The sequence below is a fragment of the Zootoca vivipara genome, chromosome 5 (assembly GCF_963506605.1).
Source record: "Zootoca vivipara chromosome 5, rZooViv1.1, whole genome shotgun sequence".
In the NCBI taxonomy this organism is placed as follows: Eukaryota; Metazoa; Chordata; class Lepidosauria; order Squamata; family Lacertidae; genus Zootoca; species Zootoca vivipara.
Genome location: NC_083280.1, coordinates 2,936,035 through 2,958,061, shown reverse-complemented (window position 1 = coordinate 2,958,061; position 22,027 = coordinate 2,936,035). Strand labels below are relative to the sequence as shown.

Here is a 22,027-nt window from a genome sequence, read left to right as displayed (position 1 = left end):
GAGGCAGTGACAACCACCAATTCGGAGGGCTTTAAAAGAGGATGGGATAAACTTAGGGAGGTTTTCTTTCTTTCTCTGGCGATCCCTCGCAGCCGAATTTTAGAGTAGGAAAGAAACTCCCGGGGGTAATCTAGTCCAACCACCTGCCATGCAGGAATCAAAGAATCCATGGTGTAGTTTTTTAGGCCATCATCATTACATCTGAAATTCATTGAGCTCCGCAACCAGGAAGTGGACCCTTCCTTGTTAAATCCAGGTACAGTCTGCGATTTAAATCTCTGTGACCAAGCACCTTTTTTCTACTCCAGAGGTTTCCCCATGGAAACCCACTCTTTAAAGCTCAATCAGAGCAAACATTAATCTGCGGAAAACCTTAATGGACATTTGGTCCGATTCAGCGTTGAAGTGGGTTTTTTGGGGGGGAAATTCCAGGGCAAAAAAACAAAAAACTCTCCATGCTTGGACACAGAACGCTAAAGTGCGGACTTCAGCCTGGAAAGAGCAGGGCAGAAGTTGAGTGTGGAAAAGCGCTAAGGCTTGTATCAATAGCTGTGTTATTTGTCCTGCTTAAACTGGATTGTGAATTCCAAGAGGAGTCATGCTGTGTTTTCCCTCGCCTAGGATGAGTTTCAGAAATATACCAGGAAGAAGGTGATCCACCTTGATCTGCAGAGTGTCTTGGACAGTGAAAAGCTGGACCACCTCCTTTTCGGCGCAGACCAGAATTCCATCCTCAGCAGGGCCATCATGAAGCCTGGAATGACGGTGAGCTTTCCTCGGCACAAGCCGGCAAATGAGTGGTGGGCACCGAAAAGAGACGTCTTTCTATCCCTGCCTTCCCTGCCCCTTCCTTTTTAGATCGGAGGAAATTGTCTTCTTCTTTGGCGATTTCTCGTAGCCGAGTAAGAGTGTCTTCCATAAACACGGTTTAAACAGTGAGTCCGTAAGTGACCGTGGAGGCCAATTCTGGATCCACACATCCTTCCACAGTGGGGACATAGGTTTCCGGGCGGGAGTTGATCACGGTGTGGATTTGCCAAGCGTGCCTTCCTCTTAGCACGTTTCTCCCTTGTGTCCTGAGTTCGAGTGTCTTCAAAGCCCACGACACCTTTGGTAAAGGCTGCTCTCCAATTGGAGCGCTCGCAGGCCAGTGTTTCCCAATTGATGGTGTTTATACCACATTTTTAAAGCTTTGCCTTGAGATCTTTAAACCTCTTTTGTTGACCACTAGCATTACGCTTTCCATTTTAAAGTTTGGAATAGAGTAGTTGCTTTGGAAGATGATAATCGGGCAACCACACAACATGACCAGTCCAACAAAGTTGATGTTGAAGAATCATTGCTTCGACACGGGTGATCTTTGCTTCTTCCAGTACACTGGCATTCGTTTGCCTGTCTTCCCAAGTGATGTGTAAAATTGCATTCTGCGTCTGGCAGAGGTTAGAGAGGAGTGATGCCAACTGGTCCTCTGGACCCCAAAAGGATATTCTGAAAATACTTCCCTGGGGCAAATTTCCTGACTTCTAGGTCTCCGAGCCCTTGTCATGCCAAGGTCACTGTCAGGGCACACCGGACTCTGACAAAGGTGACAAGATTGTGCAGTGGGGCAAGGGCACCATTCTCGCCCCCTCCTGACATGGCATAGTTAACTGGGGCACAGCAGAGATGACCCTACTCTGCTTATGGGCTGGGATGCTTCAAAGGGGGCACATTCAGAGCCATTGAGCATTGTGGGAGGTGTTTGGGAACCGCACGGGAGGTTCAGGAACACCCCCCCAAAAAAAAACACCTCCCTGGCCTGGCTCCATGGGGAATGGGGGAACTCATCCCTAGCATTGAAGCTACAGCTTTTTATTTTTTAAAATTTAGATTCAATAAAGTAAACCAAAGAAATATTCATAAAGACAGCATATGGCGGAACGTTATCATGAAACTTATCATTCCGAAACTTTATTAAAAATACCCATTTCCCAAGAAATCTGAGGATTTATATGTATTTTTACACATTAATTTATAGGCATTTATACCTGTAGGTATTATTTCATAATAAGTTAATTTAAACATTGTTCCCATTTCCCCCCAATCCATTCATTTTTACAGATGCTTCTAAATAAATAACCGTAACCGTAACCATGCATTGTTCTAACAGGTGAGATACATCCATGTACAAAAAATCCGTTACGTCTGGGACCTCACGGAAAAGCAGTTCCTGAGAATTGGGTGAGATTTTAACTTGATGGCAGGTGACTTTGAGGGATGGGACGGGCCCTGGCTGAAATGCCGTGTCACCTTTCTGCCTTGCCTCCTTCTTAGGTCGCTGGAGGACTCCAACACTTGCTACGAAATCCATCACAAGTTTGGAGACGGGCTGACGAGCAAAGAGAAGGCGCTCAGGTGTGCTCCACAGGGCAGTCAGAGCTGGGCAGCCGCTCCTCATCTAGTCCGACCTGCTGCAAAGCAGGAATCAGTTTAATCCCTTCTTTCTTTTTGTAATAAGTTTTTATTACATTTTACAATTTAATATTCAACACATTTATCATATAAAAGAAAACAGAACAAAACAAAACTACCCCCCCCCCCGGTGACTTCGCTCAACTTCCCCTTCTGGTTCTTTAACAATTTGCTACTTCTGCTTAAATTTTCTCTCATTTTTCCTCTTTTAGCTGAATGCTCTTACATTCTGATAATTTTCATACCAAATTTTCTTCAAGTTACTTCTTACATTTAATTAATTTCCGAATTGTCGTTTCTTGACCTTTACACTTGCTTTCTGAATTGTCAGTGTTTTACAGCATGTTGTAAATGGTACCGTATATTCCGGCGTATAAGACGACTGGGCGTATAAGACGACCCCCAACTTTTCCAGTTAAAATATAGAGTTTGGTATATACTCACCATATAAGAAATACAACCCGGCGTATAAGACGACCCCTGACTTTTGAGAAGATTTTCATGAGTTAAAAAGTAGTCTTATACGCAGGAATATACAGGTATTTTAAAGTCTTTGTTATCCTCTTCATGTAATTTATCTGTTAAATTTGCCAGTTCTGCATCTTCCATAAGTTTCCCTTGCCATTCTTCTTGCGCTGGTATTTCTTCTGTCCTCCGAGCTTGTGCTAATATAATTCTTGCCGCTGTTGTTGCATACACAAATAATTCCTGTTCCGAGTCAGGTCTTAACGGGGTCTCCTCCATCTCTCCTCTCTTTCTCAGGAGGTTGGTTTGCGGACCCAACGCCATTGAAATTGAAGTCCGCCCCATCTGGAAATTGCTCTTTAAAGAGGTAACGGGGTCCCTTTTTATTGTGGTTCTTTGTTCAATATCTATACCACGCTTCCTCCGAAGATCGCAGGGAAAGAGGCAGCAGCCATCGCCATGGCAGGGTGGATGGGTGGGGAGGTTGTGCTAAGGCTGCTAGTTTTACCCTGGAGAGACCTATTTATTTGTTGCACCTTTTACTCTGAGGAGCTCAAGGTGGTGCTCATGTGCCCCCACAACAACCCCGTGAGGTAGGCTAGGCTTAGAGAAAGCAGTGACTGGTCCCCAAGGTCACGCCCAGTGAGGAGGAGCATCATCATCATCATCATTTATTATTTCTACCCCACCCATCTGGCTGCGTTTCCCCAGCCACTCTGGGCGGCTTCCAACAAAAGATTAAAAATACATGAAAATGTCACACATTAAAAACTTCCCTGAACAGGGTTGCCTTCTAAAAGTCGGGTGGTTGTTTATTTCCTTGATATCTGATGGGAGGGTGTTCCACAGGGCGGGTGCCACTACCGAGAAGGCCCTCTGCCTGGTTCCCTGTAACCTCACATCTTGCAGCAAGGGAACCGTCAGAAGGCCCTCGGAGCTGGACCTCAGTGTCCGGACTGAAAGATGGGAGTGGAGACGCTCCTTCAGGTCTACTAGGCCAAGGCTGTTTAGCAAGGATTCGAACCCTGGTCTCTCCCTGGTCCCAGTCCAGCACTCTAACCCCTGCACCACACTGCCTCTCTAGTTGACAAGAGGCCCAGCATGGATCCCTGGGTTGCTCATCAATCAGAGATAGGCAGGCAGGCAGACTGATGTTCTCTGTCCTGTGCTCTCTCTGCAGATCCTGAACCCTTTTTACATCTTCCAAACCTTCACGCTGACCCTCTGGCTGATCCAGGGATACATCGAGTACTCCAGTGCCATCATCATCCTGTCCGTCATCTCCATCGCCCTCACGGTGTACGACCTCCGACAGGTGAGTCTGCCGCTCCTTTTGCCCTGGTCAGGGTTTCTCCAAACGTAGCTTTCCTCCGCTCTTTCCGGGCACGGTTAAAGCTCCATGCCCGAGTGCTCTCTTTTTGTGTTTGTTGGTTTTTGCTCCAGAGATTTCCCAGCAGAAACCTGCTCTTTAAAGCCAAATTGGAACAAACAGCAGTCTGTGGAAAACCCTAATGGCCATTTGTTGCACTTCAGTTTTAAAGAGTGAGTTTTCGCAGGGAAAGCTCTGGGGTTAAAAAAAAAAAGTATGGGGGGGGGGACTCGGACACAGAACTTGAAAGCTTGGAACTCAGGACAAGAGGTCACTGCTGCCTTTAATCTGTCAGATTTGTATAGTAGAGCTTTAATTCTAAGCAAACAATGTTTGGGGATGGGAGTGCTTTAAGCCTCCCGGAAGACCTCGCCCTCTCTCACGCTGCAGGGCACCACCCTCTAATCCATGGGTAGGCAAACTAAGGCCAGGGGGCCGGATCCGGCCCAATCGCCTTCTCAATCCGGCTCGCGGACGGTCTGGGAATCAGTGTGTTTTTACATGAGTAGAATGTGTCCTTTTATTTAAAATGCATCTCTGGGTTATTTGTGGGGCATAGGAATTCGTTCATTTTTCTTTTCAAAATATAGTCCGGCCCCCCACAAGGTCTGAGGGACAGTGGACCGGCCCCCTGCTGAAAAAGTTTGCTGACCCCCGTGTCTAATCCAAGCTGCAGAGAGCGGGTTAGGCGGCATCTCTTAAGCGGGTAGGGAAATGTGCTCTGCACATGCCCGGTGGCACTTTCTGCATTATTCCCATGCCTCGTCCTGCAGGGCTGTTCCCTCGCCCATGTGAAACTTTGCCGTCCTGGAGAGTTTCTCCTGTCTGAGATCAACGGGGTTGAGCGACAAGTGCTTGCCCCCTTCTTGGCTTTCAATGTATCTGGGGACACTTTTCAACTTCAGTCGGAATGGATGGATTTTGTCAGGCGGCTGATTTGTAAATCTGGGGACTGTCCCTGGGAAACAGGGACATCTGGTAACCTTAGGTTAGAGCAGGGGTCAGCAGGGGGCCGGTCCACTGTCCCTCAGACCTTGTGGGGGGCCGGACTATATTTTTTTTGGGGGGGGGAAGGATGCAAGAGAACCACGAGCCCCGGTGGCTGCTTACCTGCGTCTTGCGAGCGGCAGGGACAATGAGCAGTGCGCAAAAGGGCTCCGGAGAGGGGCTGCTTAAAATGGCAGCCGGTTGAGTGCTGCTGTTGCTGGCACCAACAAGCCAGGGCCGGCGCGTCCATTTAGGCGAACTAGGCAGCTGCCTAGGGCGCCAAAATGGAGGGGGGGCTGGCCAGCCTGCCTGCCGCTGCCTGGGGCCGCCTCCACTGCGCCTGTCACTGTTGAGTGGCTTCAGGCTGCTATCCCGAGGCACGCGTGTGCCTCCGGAGAGTGGCCTGAAGCCGCTCAACAGCTGACAGGCGCAGTGGAGGCGGCCCCAGGCTCGCGCTCCCCTGGGGCCGCCTCGCCGCGCGCCTCTCAGCTGTTTTTTATTTTATTTTTATTTTTATTTTTTCTACTTCTTAATTTTTTCTATTTTTTATTTTTATTTTTTTAATTAATTGGGGGGGGGCAGAAGGTGATCTCGCCTAGGGCGCAAAAAACCCTGGCACTGGCACTGGCACTGGCCAAAGCCCAGCCCCCTTCCTCCTCTAGGCAGGGCGGGGAGAAGCCAGGAGGAGGGAGGGAGGGGGCGCCGTCACTGCCTTGGGAGGGAGAGGGAAGGAGAGGGAAAGAACGTGTGCGCTGGCGATCCACGCTGCGATTTAATCCGGTGCCCACGGCAGTATATGTCTGGGTTAAATCCTTTAAAAAGCTGAACAACTTTGGGGTTAAATTCTGAAAAAAGCTCAGCAACTTTGGTTGGCCATCACACATGTTCACTTCATCAAACTTTGAAAAAGGTTTGGGCACCCCTGCCTTAGAGGCATCTCTTCCACTCAGCCTTTGGTTTATTTGACCAGCTTTTCTGTCTGGCTTTTAACTGCTGCTCTTTAACACTGATCTTTTTTTTTTTTAAGCTGCGGTTCCTGCATTGCAGGGGGTGGACTAGAAGACCCCTAGGGGTCCCTTCCCACTCTACAATTCTGCAATTCTGTTTGGGGGAGGGATGAGGGAATGGGATGCTCAGTTGCCTTTATTTGCTTTACCTTTAAGCAGCTTGCGTGTCCTGCTGACCCCCTGCAGACCCCCTTAGCCATATTGTGCCAGAAAATCCTGCTTCACACAGCAGATAGTTAAACTGGAACTCCCTGCCACAGGGTTTCCCACAGTCACCTGGTTGGCCCCTGTGAGAACAGGATGCAGGACTAGATGGGACCCCTTTAGCCTGATCCAACAGGCTCTCCTTTTGCATGCGATTGAATTTTACCCACCAAAGAGGAGCTGGCTGGAAGGGCCCCCCTCCCCCCAGACCAGCCGTCCCTGCTCAGACACGCTCAGCGCCTAAGTCTCCTCTTTCCGCAGCAATCGATCAAGTTGCACAACCTGGTGAAGGAGCACAACAAGGTGGAAGTCATGGCCTGGACCAAGAACAAAGGTGTGTGTGTGTGTTGCGGTCCTGAGACAGCTGCCCCACAGCCTCCCCTTCCCCTCCCCCGGCACTATCCTGCTTCCCCATCTCCCCACACTGGGCAGCCTCAAGGCAAGGTGCTCCAGGGGACCTTGAAAGGAGGGGTTCCCAAACTCTTCTGGGCCACTTAGCGCCAGATTTACGTATAAGCTAAACAAGCTAGACTGGTGATTGGGAGCGGTCGCCAAGACCACATAACACCGGTCTTGAAAGATCTACATTGGCTCCCAGTACGTTTCCGAGCACAATTCAAAGTGTTGGTGCTGACCTTTAAAGCCCTAAATGGCCTCGGTCCAGTATACCTGAAGGAGTGTCTCCACCTCCATCATTCTGCCCAGACACTGAGGTCCAGCACCGAGGGCCTTCTGGCGGTTCCCTCATTGTGAGAAGCCAAGTTGCAGGGAACCAGGCAGAGGGACTTCTCGGTGGTGGCGCCTACCCTGTGGAACGCCCTCCCAACAGATGTCCAAAAGGAAAACAACTACCAGACTTTTAGAAGACATCTGAAGGCAGCCCTGTTCAGGGGCTTTTAATGTTTAATAGATTACTGTGTTTTATTTTTCTGTTGGAAGCCGCCTAGCTTAGGGCCCCCCGAAAAATTTAAAGGGGGAAAAACTGGATGTACTGTACATTTCCCAAATATAAGATAAAAAAACAAATACAGTGGTACCTCAGTTTACGAACTTCATCCGTTCCGGAAGCCCATTCTTAAACCGAAACTGTTCTTAAACCAAGGCGTGCTTTCCCGAATGAGGCCTCCCGCTGCCGGTGCCCTTCTGCCGTTTGGCTTCCGTTTGTAGACCGAGGTGTTGTGTAGGCTCCTATTTGTTATGTGCAAATGGCTTTAGATACCATATAGCATATATTCAACATAAAAAGCAGTGACAATTTGTTGTGGACAAAGGACAGCTGGACACAGAAAGGGCCCCATTATCTTCAGGAAATCAGGGCCTCTTCAAACTTAAATCTGGCCCTGGGGCCACCCCCCCCCCCGTTTCCATTAAATCCAAAAACAGATTGGAAAACTGGGCCCAAACCAGCTAATAATAATAATAATAATAATAATAATAATAATAATAACAACAACAACAACAACAACAACAACAACAACAACAACACCTTGCCTTTCCCCCTGAAATGAATACCAATAGGGACAAGCATAAGGTTCTATCCAGACTTTTAGGAACAGCTCACTGCGTCTGAGCGGTTGCTGTTGCTGTTTGTCCTGGCACTTTTCCTGGGAAACCTGTGCTTTAACAGAGAGGCCCTTTTTCTGCAGGGAGCTGCAAGGTGGAATCCTGCCAGCTGGTCCCAGGAGATGTCCTTCTCTTGGAAAGCCAGAAGTTTTCTCTGCCCTGCGATGCCATCCTTATAGAAGGAAGCTGCGTGGTCAACGAGGGGATGCTCACAGGTACATAGAAATGTCCTGGCCTCCCCCCTTTCCCCTTCTCTCATGGCCTCCTTCTGCCCCCGCTCTGGTTTCTTTCTCATGCAGATGAAGGGATTTTGAGGGAGGCGGCCCCTGAAGGGTAAATTTAAAAGGTGGCAGGTAAATTAAACTGTGGAACTCTCTCCAGAAGGAGGCAGCGATTTGGCCACCAAATGGAATGGCTTTACAAGAGGATGGGGACAAATTCATGGCGGAGGAGAGGGCTGTCAGTGGCTCCTAGCCAGGATGGTTCTGCTCTGCCTCAGTTGCTGGAGGAATGAGGGTGATTGTGCTCCGATCCTGCTTGCCCCTTTCCCATTGGGGCATTTGAGACCTTTGGGTATAGGGTGGTATAGAAACAAAATAAATGATTAAAAAAAATGAAAAATGAAAATGTGGATGACTCCTGTGAGAACACGATGCTGAAGAGGATGGGCCTCTGGCCTGATCCAGCAGGCTCTTCTTACCTTCTTATGTACAGCCTTTTCGGCCGAGGGGAGCACAACATTCATGCGGTGCCACCTCAGCCTGTGCCATTGCAATGAAGACAACGCTCTTCCCTTGCATGGCCCCACCGTTGTTTCCCTCCCCTTGTATTTCATTGCAGTTTGCAAGCTCCTTGGGGCAGGGCCTCCCTTAAAGCGCTTGTGCGCGTTGATGGTTCTGTGCAAAGTAATTGCCATAATTAGTAATAATCCATGCACATTGATTCAAGCTGCAAGAAAGGCAGTTTTGCATAGACATTAGGAAGAACGTACCGTATTCTGGGTGGGATGCGGGTGGCGCTGTGGGTTAAACCACAGAGCCTAGGGCTTGCCGATCAGAAGGTCGGCGGTGTGAATCCCCACGACGGGGTGAGCTCCCATTGCTCGGTCCCAGCTCCTGCCAACTTAGCAGTTCGAAAGCACCTCAAAGTGCAAGTAGATAAATAGGTACCGCTACAGCAGGAAGGTAAACAGCGTTTCCGTGCACTGCTCTGGTTTGCCAGAAGCGGCTTAGTCATGCTGGCCACATGACCCGGAAGCTGTACACCGGCTCCCTCGGCAAATAATGCGAGATGAGCGCCACAACCCCAGAGTCATCCACAACTGGACCTCATGGTCAGGGGTCCCTTTACCTTTATTCTGGTTCTTCAAGATCCTGTTTGACGGCAGAACAGTCTCCCTCCGGAGGTGGTGGACTCTCCTTCCTTGGAGGTTTTTAAGCCGAGGTTGGGTGGCCATCTGTCTTGGATGCTGTAGCTGAGATTCCTGCCTTGCAGGGGCTTACTCTTGGGGGGTCCCTTCCAACTCCACGATGCCATGATTCTGTGGTGATGTCCTCTGAGCGGGTGGGATTTGGGCTACCTTTGCAGGTGAAAGTGTTCCCGTGACGAAGACCCCCTTGCCCCAAACGGACAACACCAAGCCCTGGAAAGTTCACAGCGTGGAAGACTACCGGCGACATGTCCTCTTCTGCGGCACAGAGGTCATCCAGACCAAGCGAGCAGGAAAAGGCCCCGTCAGGGCCGTCGTGCTGCAGACAGGTGAGTCAAGCAGCTGTTGTGTGAAAAAAACTGCTCCCTTTCCCTTATGGGGTATCCAGGAGTCCTTATTTAGGTTCTCTATCGGTAGGATAAAATAAGAGGCCAACCAGAGAATATTGAGAAGCAAAGCAGCTAGTAAGCCTGATCTTTATTAAAGCTGTTGCAGCAGGGTCCTCACCCCCCCTCACAGACACGCAGGAGGGGGGAGGAACCCAGAACATTGCTGTGCAAGCCCTTATATAGACTTTTAAAATTGCCCACCCTGTAGCTCAAGACCACCCACAAAAACATCATTCATACATCACAGAAAGAGGTGGTCCCTAGCAGAAATTTGAGTATGTTGCTTGATCAGGATACCTGATAAGGCCTTATCTGATTGCTTTTTCTGGGTAGCCTGGCCATTCCTTGGAGATGGTAAATCCTTAGTTCCTGAATCTCTTACACATATCGAGAGTGTGCTCAGCCTCAGGGCTGTCTTAAGTGCCCCTGGCGCCGTGGTGCGCCGGATCCCTCCGGTGCCCTCCCGCCCCGTTTCCCAGCGCGGTAGGCGGGTGGGCAGGCACAGCGCAGTGGCTCCCTCCTGGCGGGCCGGCGCCGTGGTGCCCTGCACCACCCAGCCTGGCCGTAGGGCCGGCCCTGCTCAGCCTAACAGATACTTGCCAGACTGTATTTACAGGGAGGTGTAAATACAGTGGAACAGACTCCCTCTGGATGTGGTGGACTCTCCTTCCTTGGAGGGTTTCTAAGCAGAGGTTGGGCGGCCATCTCTCAGGGATTCTTTAACCGAGATTCCTGCATTGCAGGGGGCTGGACTAGAGAACCCTTGGGATCCCTCCCCACTCTATGATTCTATTGCTGGGAAAGTGTGCCTGCCCTCTGGGTTCCTTACAAGTCATTGTGGTTAGAGCTAGTTTTAGATGAGGCTGTTTCTGGGACCGCAGGCACATGCAATCTTACACACTCCAGAGCCATAAGAAATCCAGTCCTGTGCATGTTTATTAGAATCACTGAACTGCAGAGTTGGAAGGGATCCCGAGGGTCTTCTGGTCCAACCCCCTGACAGACAGACAGCTGCATTTGGGCTCCGTGGAGCTTATCTCCCTAGTAAGCGCACAGAGGATCGCAGCCTAAATTTGAGCTCAATTAGGATGGAATGTGGGGCTCTTAGCTTGGGTGCCAAGTTCTCTGGGAAGCCAAAGGCGTGGGGAAAACTCCTTGGGCTGAGTCTGTGTTCTGCGTTCGAGTGTCACCCATGCCACGTTTTGCTGCAGGTTTCAACACCGCCAAGGGAGACCTGGTGAGGTCCATCCTTTACCCAAAGCCCCTGAACTTCCGCCTCTACCGAGAGGCCTTCCGCTTCATTGTGAGCCTGGCTCTCATCGGCATCCTGGGGCTGATCTACACCATCGGAGTGTACGTGAGCCGCAAGGTGAGTCTCGGAGAGACAGCACGGGGTAGTGGTTAGAGTGCTGGGCTAGGAAACAAATCCCCATTGGGCCGTGATGCTCACTGATTGTGACCTTCTCTCCACCCAACCTACCTCACAGGGCTGTGGGGTTGAAAGGGGGGGAGGAGGAGGAGAGCCTCCTTGAGTACCCCGGAGGAAAAGGTGGGGTGTGGATGCAATAAATAAATGGATGCTATAAACAAACAAACAAAGAAACATACAAACATACAAACATACAAACAAACAAATAAATGGGGCTGTTGTGCGGGGGGGGGGGGCTTGGATTGAGCCCCTTGAGGGAGAGGTGCGTGGTCTTCCATCAGCAGAAGAGGCTGTGAGGCTTTTCAGGCGGGAGGGAGGGCAGTTCTTCGCTACATTATACCAAGCCCCCTCCCTCCCTGCCCTCTTGCGCTTAAGGTGACCCGCTGACCACATCTGTCCTGTGTGTGTTTGTGCCCTTTCCTCACCCCCCCCCCCAGCAATCCGCGTCAGCCACGGTGACCATGGCCCTCCTCCTCCTGACAACCGCGGTCCCTCCAGCCATTCCGGCTGCCTTGACCACCGGCATCGTCTACGCCCAGAGGAGGCTGAAGAAGAAGAAGATCTTCTGCATCAGCCCTCAGAGGATCAACATCTGCGGCCAGATCAACCTGGTCTGCTTCGACAAGGTGCCGTCTCTGGGGAATTCCCTTGGGGGTTTCAAATTCCAAATCGGCCAGACTTTATCATAGAACGGGGAGAGTTGGAAGGGACCCCAAGGGCCATCTACGGTACCTCAACCCCTGACAAGAATCTCTGATGGAGGGACACCCCAAGTCTGCTTGGAAGCCCCCAAGGAAGGAGAGACCACCACCTCCATAATGGCAACTTGAAATCTCTTTCCTTGCAGCTTGAATCCTTTGGTTCTGGCAATGCAGTAATTTGGGTTTTAGCCACTGCTTTCGCTAATGCATTACAGGGTAGAGCCCAGAGTGTACACTTTGCCCTAGGACCAGGGCCGGATTTACGTAGAAGCTAGACAAGTTCTAGCTTAGGGCCCCACTCTCTTGGGGGCCCCAAAAAAATTTAAAGGGAAAAACAACCTGGATGTACATTTCCAAAATATAAGATAGAAAACAAATACAATAAAACCTACATCCAGCAACAGTGTTTTGTGTTGTGTAGGCTCCTAGGATGTAAGCCATGGGCCCCGCCTGCTGGCCTCCTCCCTCAAATATCCCTGCTTTGCTCCTTTCTATATATAGGGTGCCGACATTCTGCATGAACTGGTTGCACGGCAACATGTGCAAATGGCTTTAGATACCTATGAGGTCCTTAAATTACCAACTAGCATATATTCAACACAAAAAGCAGTGACAATCTGCGGTTGACAAAGGACAGCTGGACATAGAAAGGGCCCCATTACCTTCAGGAGCTGAGGGCCTCATCAAAGCTAAATCCGACCCTGCAAACTTTATAGGAAAAATATACATCCCTTTGGCTGTTTCATCTTCTCCCCAGCTGTCTGCTGCCATGCCACCATCTCTCATCCAACCAGTCCTTGGAAACACTTTCTCAACCTTCTTTTTTTTAAAAAAAAAATGTACACGAAGAGCCCTTCTTGTTCCTTATCGGGAGTTGCTTCTTGCTCTTAACCTTCAGGCATTAGCAGTTTTGGGGTCTTGGGTACGTGACTCTGCCGTCACTGTCATGGGTTTTACAGAATTTCCACCTCAGGCCCCAGGAGGGACCATGACTTAGTGGCAGAGGCTCTGCCTTGCAATGCAAAGATGCCAGGTTCAATCCCCCCCCCACCCTGAGGGCTGGGAGAGACTCCCTGCTCAGCCCTGAAGAGCCGGGATGTGGGGGGCGGGTGTTGAGCTGAAGTGGGAGCTGGGCAGCCCCTTTCAAATGCAGCCCCCGGCAAGCCTCTCTCCCCTCCCCATTTGCAACACAAGAATAACACTTGCCTGGAACCCCCAGAGGCGCCCTGGGTCTGCCAAGGATGCTTCATGCCTCCAGCGCTTTCATTCCTGGGACGTTTCTAGTCCTCAGGAGGTGTTTTGTCAAGGCTCAGCGGCACCCAGGTGCTGGGCTTCCACTGGGCAAGGGAGAAGGAAGCTCTGTGCCCCATGTTTCCTCCAGGCCCGTCTCTCTCTGCCCCCCCTCCCCGCTTTGTGGGTGCATCCCTCACCTTCACCCAGGGGGCTGCCGCCTTCTGACTAGGGATGCCCTCTGTCTGTCTGTTTTCCCCAACCTAGACTGGCACGCTGACAGAGGATGGCCTGGATCTCTGGGGCGCCGTCCCCTGCGAAAAGAGGAGGTAAGCCGCCTTGGCCGCAAAGCGGACCCGGGCTTTGGGAATCCTGGAATGGTAGAGTTGCATAGGGAAGCTGTGGTTGTTGTATCCCAGGGACCATCTTGTCCAACTCCCCAGGGGTGCCAGAAAATTCCTCTTAAGTAAACCTTCATACGGAGAGATGAATGAAGAAGCACTAACCAGCCCAGGGGGCCTGCTGTATTGCAAAGCCTCAGGCAGAAGGTGCCGCCTCTGCTTGGCTCTAACCCTACAGGGAGGGGAGGGTGGGGGGGGGGTTTGCTGCTGTGGGGCTTCCTGCTGCCAAAGAGAGGCTTCGGGGAAATCTAGCAAGCCAGCTCTGCTCTTTTGCAGACTCCAGCAGCAGCGAACAGTTGCAGATTTAGTCCTCTTGGCAGCGACTGCTTTGGGGACAGCAGCAGATTCCTTTCAGAAGTCTTTCACTTCTTAAGTACAGAAGATTAAGGTGCCAACGGCCCATCTAGTACAGCAGCACAAGAATATGTCTTTGAGTACAGTTGCTTTCTTTATGGATCCTCCCTTCTTCTTCTTCTTCTTCTTCTTCTTCTTCTTCTTCTTCTTCTTCTTCTTCTTCTTCTTCTTCTTCTTCTTCTTCTTCTTCTTCTTCTTCTTCTTCTTCTTCTTCTTCTTCTTCTTCTCCTCCTCCTCCTCCTCCTCCTCCTCCTCCTCCTCCTCCTCCTCCCCCCCCCCTTGGCTCAGTACCCTGTGCCGGGAACCGCCTGCACTGTGCGTTTGGCCGCTGGAACGAAAAGGATTAAGGGGGTTATGTTGACAGTTTCCAACAAGGGCCGATTGTTTGTCAAGTAAAGACGGCTGAAAGGCGGATTTAGGCCCTCAAAGAGCCTTCCTCCTGACTTACTTCCTCCTAACTCGGAGGAGCGGGTGGGGATCATTCCCTGGAAGCCAGCAGAATGCAGGGCTGCCTCCTTCCTGGGAGACCAGCAAGAAAGAAAGAGAGGGAACTGTTTCTGGTCGGGTAGCCCAGCTGGAGGCAGGGACCCTTCTGCGGACCGACTGCAGGAGGCAGAAGGGCTCTTGGGTTGGACTTGATGACCCTTGGGGACCCTTCCATGAAAACAAGGGGAGAAAATTACAATACTTCAAAACATGCAAAACGTTAAAATGCTGAAACAACAGCTTCAAAGCACATCAGCATTTCTGAGCCTCTGATTCAGGGAAATGTAGCTCCAAATCTCTCCATTGGAGAAAGCAAACATTTTGCACCCTTCCTTGACCTGTGGGTGGACTAGACTTCATTTTTACTGCTCCCCTTTCCTCACCTCTGACCTCCAGTCTTATTTTTTCATAAACCATTTTGAGGGTTTGCTGTTCTTGTGTTTTTGTTTTTGTTTTTACAAGAAAAGGGTGTACAAATTTTATGAAACGAATAAATTAACAAATGTACAATGGTACCTCGGGTTACAGACGCTTCAGGTTACATACTCTGCTAACCCAGAAATAGTTTGGTTAAGAACTTTGCTGAGAGCCAGTGTGGTGTAGTGGTTAAGAGCAGTAGACTCATAATCTGGGGAACCAGGTTTGATTCCCCGCTCCTCCACATGCAGCTGCTGGGTGACCTTGGGCTAGTCACACTTCAAAGAAGTCTCTCAGCCTCACTCACCGAACAGAGTGTTTGTTGTGGGGGTGGAAGGGAAAGGAGAATGTTAGCCGCTTTGAGACTCCTTCGGGTAGTGATAAAGTGGGATATCAAATCCAAACTCCAACTCCTCCTCCTCCTCCTCCTCTTCTTCTCCTCCTCCTCCTCCTCCTCCTCCTCCTCCTCCTCCTCCTCCTCCTCCTCCTCCTCCTCCTCCTCCTCCTCCTTCCTCTTCTTCCTCTTCTTCAGGATGGGAACAGAAATTGTGCGGCGGCGGCACGGCAGCAGCGGGAGGCCCCATTAGCTAAAGTGGTTGTTGTTGTTTAGTCGTTTAGTCGTGTCCGACTCTTCGTGACCCCATGGACCATAGCACGCCAGGCACTCCTGTCTTGCACTGCCTCCCGCAATTTGGTCAAACTCATGTTCGTAGCTTCGAGAACACTGTCCAACCATCTTGTCTTCTGTCGTCCCCTTCTCCTAGTGCCCTCAATCTTTCCCAACATCAGGGTCTTTTCCAGGGAGTCTTCTCTTCTCATGGGGTGGCCAAAGTATTGGAGCCTGAGCTTCATGATCTGTCCTTCCAGGGAGCATTCAGGGCTGATTTCCTTAAGAATGGATAGGTTTGATCTTCTTGCAGTCCATGGGACTCTCAAGAGTCTCCTCCAGCACCATAATTCAAAAGCATCAATTCTTCGGCGATCAGCCTTCTTTATGGTCCAGCTCTCACTTCCATACATCACTACTGGGAAAACCATAGCTTTAACTATACGGACCTTTGTCGGCAAGGTGATGTCTCTGCTTTTTAAGATGCTGTCTAGGTTTGTCATTGCTTTTCTCCCAAGAAGCAGGCGTCTTTTAATTTCGTGACTGCTGTCACCATCTGCAGTGATCAAGGAGCCCAAGAAAGTAAAATCTCTCACTGGTACCTGGTACCTCAGGTTAAGAACAGTTTCAGGTTAAAAACGGACCTCCAGAACAAATTAAGTTCTTAACCCGAGGTACCATTGTATTGGATCAGAGGTAGGCAACCTAAGGCCCGGGGGTCGGATCTGCCCCGATCGCCTTCTCAATCCGGCCCGTGGACAGTCTGGGAATTAGCGTGTTTTTACATGAGTAGAATGTGTGCTTTGATTTAAAATGCACCTCTGGGTTATTTGTGGGGCATAGGAATTCGTTCATTTTCCCCGCCCCCACCAAATATAGTCCAGCCCCCCACATGGTCTGAGGGGCGGTGGACCAGCCCACGGCTGAAAAAGGTTGCTGACCCCTGCATTGGATTATCCCAGACTGGGCAATCTGCATTTACAAGGGGCGGGAGGACGTCTTGCAGACAAGGCAAATGAAATAGGCTTTCAAGGAGCTGCTTGCAACTGTACAGTCAACTCTGCTGTGGGCCTTTGCCTTAGACCCGAAGACGGGCTTCTGCTTCCACCCTTGGCAGTATTGCTGCTCCAGACAACCCTTTGAGACTCCCTCTTGCCCAGTTGGAGCCTGGATCCCAAGCAACACCTGCCGTGTTTTGGGAGAGAGGTTTTCTTTTTGTTTTCTTTTGATACACCGAGAAGAAAGAAAAGAAGAAGAAAAGCAGAAATACAAATGAAAATGAACACAATATTATTTACAAAACAATAAAGCAAAAATTGCTCTTTGAACTATAGACCCGACCTCCCATCTGTTCCTTACTTCAGTTATATATTGCTTGTTGCCAATACACACTTTTATCCGAATTTGACTAATCCTTAATTTATCTTAAATCTGATGTCTTTCTTAGAGCTACTACTGAAATTACTTGAATGCTGCGACAGAATTTAAACTACTGTAATTCTTTTTCAAATATACTTTAAGACCTCCCATTTTGAGACAAATTCCTGTTTTGGTTTAATCTTTATTTTTTTCCCCTGATAAACTATCTGCATATTCTGTCAATTTTTTGAATCCATTCACGAATAGAGGGGATTTCATCACTCTTCCATTTTGCAGCAATAAGAACTCTTGCTGCAACTGTAGCATATAAAAAGATGCCCTTCGTTTCTTACGGGATATCCAAATCTGTAATTCCCACCAGATAAGCTTCTGGTTTTCTGTTAAAAGAGATCTTTAACATTTTTTTTTTGTAATTCTGAATGGATGCTCTCCCCAAACACCTGAATTTTCTTACATAGCCACCCCATGTGATAGAGAGTACCTGGTTTGTCTGGGAGAGAGTTTCGAAGGAGCCCTCGGCACGGTGGCCAGTTTGTGGCCAGAGCGGCTCATCGGCACCCATGACTCTTTCTTCCTCTGGCCAGAGGGACCCTGTGGCTCATTCTCTGCTTTCCCTCCCAGCTTCCAGGCTGTGCACATCTTCTCCAGCGACTGCCCGCTGCCGTGGGGGCCCATCTGCAGAGCCATGGCCACCTGCCATTCCCTGCTGGTCTTGGACGGGAAGATCCAAGGAGATCCGCTGGACATCAAGATGTTTGAGGGCACCAACTGGGTGAGTCAACATTCGCGCTCAGGGCTGCCGAGGAGGAAAGAGCTTGGAAGGCGGGGAGGCACAGGCAGGGCATAATAATAATAATAATAATAATAATAATAATAATAATAATAATAAATGCCACCCATCTGACTGGGCTGCCCCAGCCACTCTGGGCGGCTTCCAACCTGGAGCAGAGGGCTATCGATGGCTACTAACAGGGGCGTACCCAGGATCAAAATTGGGGGGGGCAAGGGGCGGGGGCAAGGGGCGGGAGTGGAGGGGCCACAGTGGGAATGTGGGCGGGGCTACGTGGCCTGCGTCCTCCCAGCTCTTCTGAGGAGGCAGCCCCAGATTCTTGTTCCAGAGGCGCGCGGGGAACGCAAGCCTGTGGGGCTGCCTCCTCCGCGCCTCCCAGGTCTTCCGAGGAGGCGGCCCCAAGCTCCCGTTCCCGGCGCGAAGCTCCAGAGGTGCGCGGGGAACACAAGACTGTGGCTGCCTCCTCCGCTTACGCTCCCCTCGCGCCTCTGGAGCTTTGCGCTGGGAGCCAGAGCCTGGGGCTGCCACGCTGCGCCCCTTAGCCTTTTGCTTCTAGGGGGGGCAATTGCCCCCTCCTGCCCCCCTGCCCACGGCACTGGTCGCCCCTCTGGGCAGCTCGCCCCATCCCCCGGGTGCGCTGTTTCTGCCCCGAGTGCAGACGGCTCAGCCTCCTCCTCCTCTGCTTCCCACCCGGCTCCCCACTGTGCCTCCTGGGCTGGCTCCGCAGCCACTGTCCCTGGCTGAGCTGCCCCTGCAGCTGCTCTGCATAGACATCAAGGCACCCAGCCAGAAAAGTGAGTGTGAGTGCCTCGATCCGGGGAGAAAGTGGGGGGGAGGGAGGATCTTGGAAGGGTTGAAGGAGCCTGCAGTGTGTGTGTGTGTGTGTGTGTGTGTGCGTTTGCTGCTGCTGACTGACTTTATTTCGAATTGGGGGAGTGTCTGTTTCTCCTGCTGCAGGGGAGAAAACTACAAAGAAGTGACTTCTTGGTGGGGGTGGTCGGGGTGTGGTGGGGAGAACAAGCGAGGATCCCTCTGTCTCTTACGTTTACACCCCACCGCTTTTGCAGCTCGATAGTGGGAGTGGGAGAGGAGAAAGTGCGATGGGTTATGGAAAGGGGAAAGGGGGGAGGGCTGGTCTGTTTCTTTCTGGCTGGGGCCGCGCGCCCCGCTTTTTGCATTGAGATTTCTTCTTTCTTTTTAGCTTGGGGGGGGCAGCTGGCTTCTAGAGTAGGGCAGCTGCCCTAACTTGCCCCGTGGTGGGTACGCCCTTGGCTACTAACCAGAATGCCTCTGCGCAGGCTACACAGTTTAAGCCTGCAGTGTTTCTGAATCTTAGTTGCTGGAAACCACAGCAGGAGAGAGCTCCTTTTGCCCTCAACTCCTGCTTGCAGGCAGGGCCGGATTGAGGTTTGATGAGGCCCTCAGCTCCTGAAGGGAATGGTGCCCTTTATATGTCCAGCTGTCCTTTGTCAACCACAGATTGTCGCTGTTTTTTTGTGTTGAATATATGCTATATGGTAATTTATGGACCTAATAGGTATCTCGAGCCATTTGCAGATGTGGCCATGCCACCAGTCCATGCAGAATGTAGGCACTCTATATATAGAAAGGAGCAAACCAGGGATATTTGAGGGAGCAGGCGAGCAGGTGGGGGCCATGGCTTACATCCTAGGAGCCTACACAACACAAAACACTGTTGCTGGATGTTGGTTTTATTTTATTTGTTTTTTTATCTTATATTTGGGGAATGTACATCCAGGTTTTTTCCCCTTTAATTTTTTTTGCTAGAGCTTGTTTTGCTTCTTCCTAAATCCGGCATAGCTTGCGGGTTCCGCACAGGCATCTGGCTGGCCCCTGTGAGAACCAGATGCTGGACTGGATGGGCCCCCTTTGGCCTGATCCAGCTGCAGGCTCTGATTCATGTTCTTATATACTGTAGGATGCCAGGTGCTTTTTCCACATTGCTTCCAGGAGGAAGGGTTGACTGCCATGGGCGTAGGCAGGGGGGCAGGAGGGGGCAATTGCCCCCCCAGAAACAAAAGGCTGAGGGGCGCAGGCGCGGCAGCCCCAGGCTTCCGCTCCCAGCGCGAAGCTCCAGAGGCGCGCGGGGAGCGTAAGCGGAGGAGCGCTAAGCAGGAGCGGGGAGTGTAAGTGGAGGAGACAGCCACAGGCTCGCGTTCCCCGCGCACCTCTGGAGCTTCGCGCCGGGAGCGGGAGCCTGGGGCCGCCTCCTCGGAAGAGCTGGGCGGTGCAGGCAACGTAGCCCCGCCCACATTCCCACTGTGGCCCCTCCCCTCCCATCGCTTGCCCCCGCCTCTTGCCCCCCCTAATTTTGATCCTGGGTACGCCCCTGTTGACTGCAGGGACTGGAAACATCTAAGAATCTGCAGCCCTTGTTCATCCGAGGTTTCTTCCAGGGTCTCCGGTTTGCTAGCCTAGCAAAGTGTGGGGAATGCACAAGTCGCCCTGTGTTTTGCTGCTCCTCCTGGTCCACTTCCTGCTTGCATGCCTCACCGAAATCAATGCCACCCTCACCGGGGGCCTGCCAGGACCCTTGGACTTTGTTACTGAGCGATGGAGGGAGGCCCTGGCAACAAAAGTGGTTTGCAAACGCACTCCACTGAGCAGAGCAGTTGTGGTTTGCAGTGCAAAGCCAGGGGCTTCCTCAGAAAGGAGCCTGTGGTGTGCCAAAGCTCCTCTGCCGTTGCCTGAATGCGCAGGGACACAGCGGCTGTTCCATTGTCGGAGGAAATTTGGCATAAACAGTGTGTCACCCTCCGCCTTGATTTTTGAGGCTGCCCTTCCCAGCTCTTGACCTTTGCGGTCACGCCGTTGGCACCGGGGACCCGCTCCGTGGAACGTTCATGTGGCTGAAGGCCTTGTCCTCATGCCACCTCCAGCAGGGAGGAGCGTGGGAACGTTGCCCAAGAGGTCCTCTCCCCTTGGCTCATGCCAGTCACCTTTGTCCATCCCTCTCCTAATGGGCAGAGCAAAAATCGGGCCCTCTGGCTTCGCTCCAGGACATGGTTTTTCCTGTTCGTTTGCAACACAATCTTTCAAGCTCCAATACCAGCTGAACCTGCTTTTGCGTTTCACGCCATTGGTGTGTCCGTCCTTCCACTGCTGCATGGCAAAAGCCCCTGTAGGGAGCACACAGCGGAGCAACGCTGGAAGATTTGCCGCACAAGATTGTGGGCAGTTGTATCTCCAGAGGACATCTGCCTTCATCCGTTCCCCACAAAGGCTAGCAGGATTTGGGGAGGGGGTCGAGAGGCAGCAATGCTTCTGGAAGCCACGAGAGGGGTGAACATAGATCTCATGTTCGAATCCTGCTTGCCAATTTCCTCCAGGCACCTGGTTGGCCACTGTGAGAATTGGATACTGCACTTGATAGCCCCCCATTGGCCTCACCCAGCAGGACCCTTCATCTTTCTTCTTCTTCTTCTTTGGCGATCCCTCGTAGCTGAGTAAGATTGCCTTCCATAAACATGGACCTCCTCTCAGTCTCCTCTTCTCATGGACTCATAGAATTGTAGAGTTGGAAGGGACCCCCAAGGGCCCTCTAGTCTAACCCTGTGCAAGGCAGGAATCTCAGCTAAAGCATGTAAAGGCAGATGGCCAGCTCCCTCAATGGGGGGAGGGGGGGCTTCCAGGCCCTTGACCATATTTGCCACCCTCTGATCTAGTCCTTGAGACTTTTCCAGTCACCATGTGTCTTCTCCCCCTCCTTCCTTCTTACAGAGAATGGAGGAGTCCAAAGGCAGCGCACAAGTCAGCTGCACCATTGTGAAGCCAGACGCTAACGCCTCCCAAGTAAGTGCCGCGCCTTCCCCTGAGCGGCCCCCGCCCTGGCGGAGCATCCTGCCACTCTCGTCCTGGGGGAGCAAGCCAGGCAGAGGGCTGCTAGCACCACAGCATCTGCTCAGTGAAAGAGCTTCTGGGGCAAAGGAGCCTTTGAGCTTCCTTTGCGCATCGGCTACCCTGGGCTTCTTTGGGACGGATACAAAGGGAAGGTTTTTGTTGGAAGATTCAGGACAGATGAAAGAAAGTGAAACTATGGGACTGCCTTCCCACAGGAGGCAGCAATGGCCGCCAACTCGAATGAGGATAAGACTGATTTATGGAGGAAGAGAGGGGGCTGTCGATGGCTGCTAGCCTTCCTGCCTCTGCTCTGCCTCCACAGTTGGAAGCAGTGATGCTTCTGAATCCCAGTCGCTGGAAACCGCAGAAGGGGAGAGTTGCTCTTGTATTCGGATCCTGATTTCTGGTTTCCCATTGGGGGATCTGGTCGGCCACTGTGAGAACAAGATTCTGGGCTCGATGGGCCACTGGCTCTTCCCATGCTCTTAAGAAATACATAAAAGCCAG

At 51.3% G+C, this 22,027-nt stretch overlaps 1 protein-coding gene across 1 annotated transcript in view; it reads left to right on the top strand.

Moving 5' to 3' along the window:
• Positions 1-22,027, top strand: part of LOC118093641 (probable cation-transporting ATPase 13A5) — a 62,575-nt gene that overhangs the window by 18,430 nt on the left and 22,118 nt on the right. Inside the window, exons 3-15 of the mRNA XM_035133161.2 lie at positions 622-765; positions 2,150-2,220; positions 2,314-2,394; positions 3,214-3,283; positions 4,097-4,231; positions 6,745-6,817; positions 8,130-8,261; positions 9,634-9,804; positions 11,076-11,233; positions 11,731-11,919; positions 13,492-13,553; positions 17,491-17,641; positions 21,401-21,472. Coding sequence (XP_034989052.2) covers positions 622-765; positions 2,150-2,220; positions 2,314-2,394; positions 3,214-3,283; positions 4,097-4,231; positions 6,745-6,817; positions 8,130-8,261; positions 9,634-9,804; positions 11,076-11,233; positions 11,731-11,919; positions 13,492-13,553; positions 17,491-17,641; positions 21,401-21,472 — 1,509 coding nt within the window. The remainder of the gene's footprint in view (positions 1-621; positions 766-2,149; positions 2,221-2,313; positions 2,395-3,213; positions 3,284-4,096; positions 4,232-6,744; positions 6,818-8,129; positions 8,262-9,633; positions 9,805-11,075; positions 11,234-11,730; positions 11,920-13,491; positions 13,554-17,490; positions 17,642-21,400; positions 21,473-22,027) is intronic.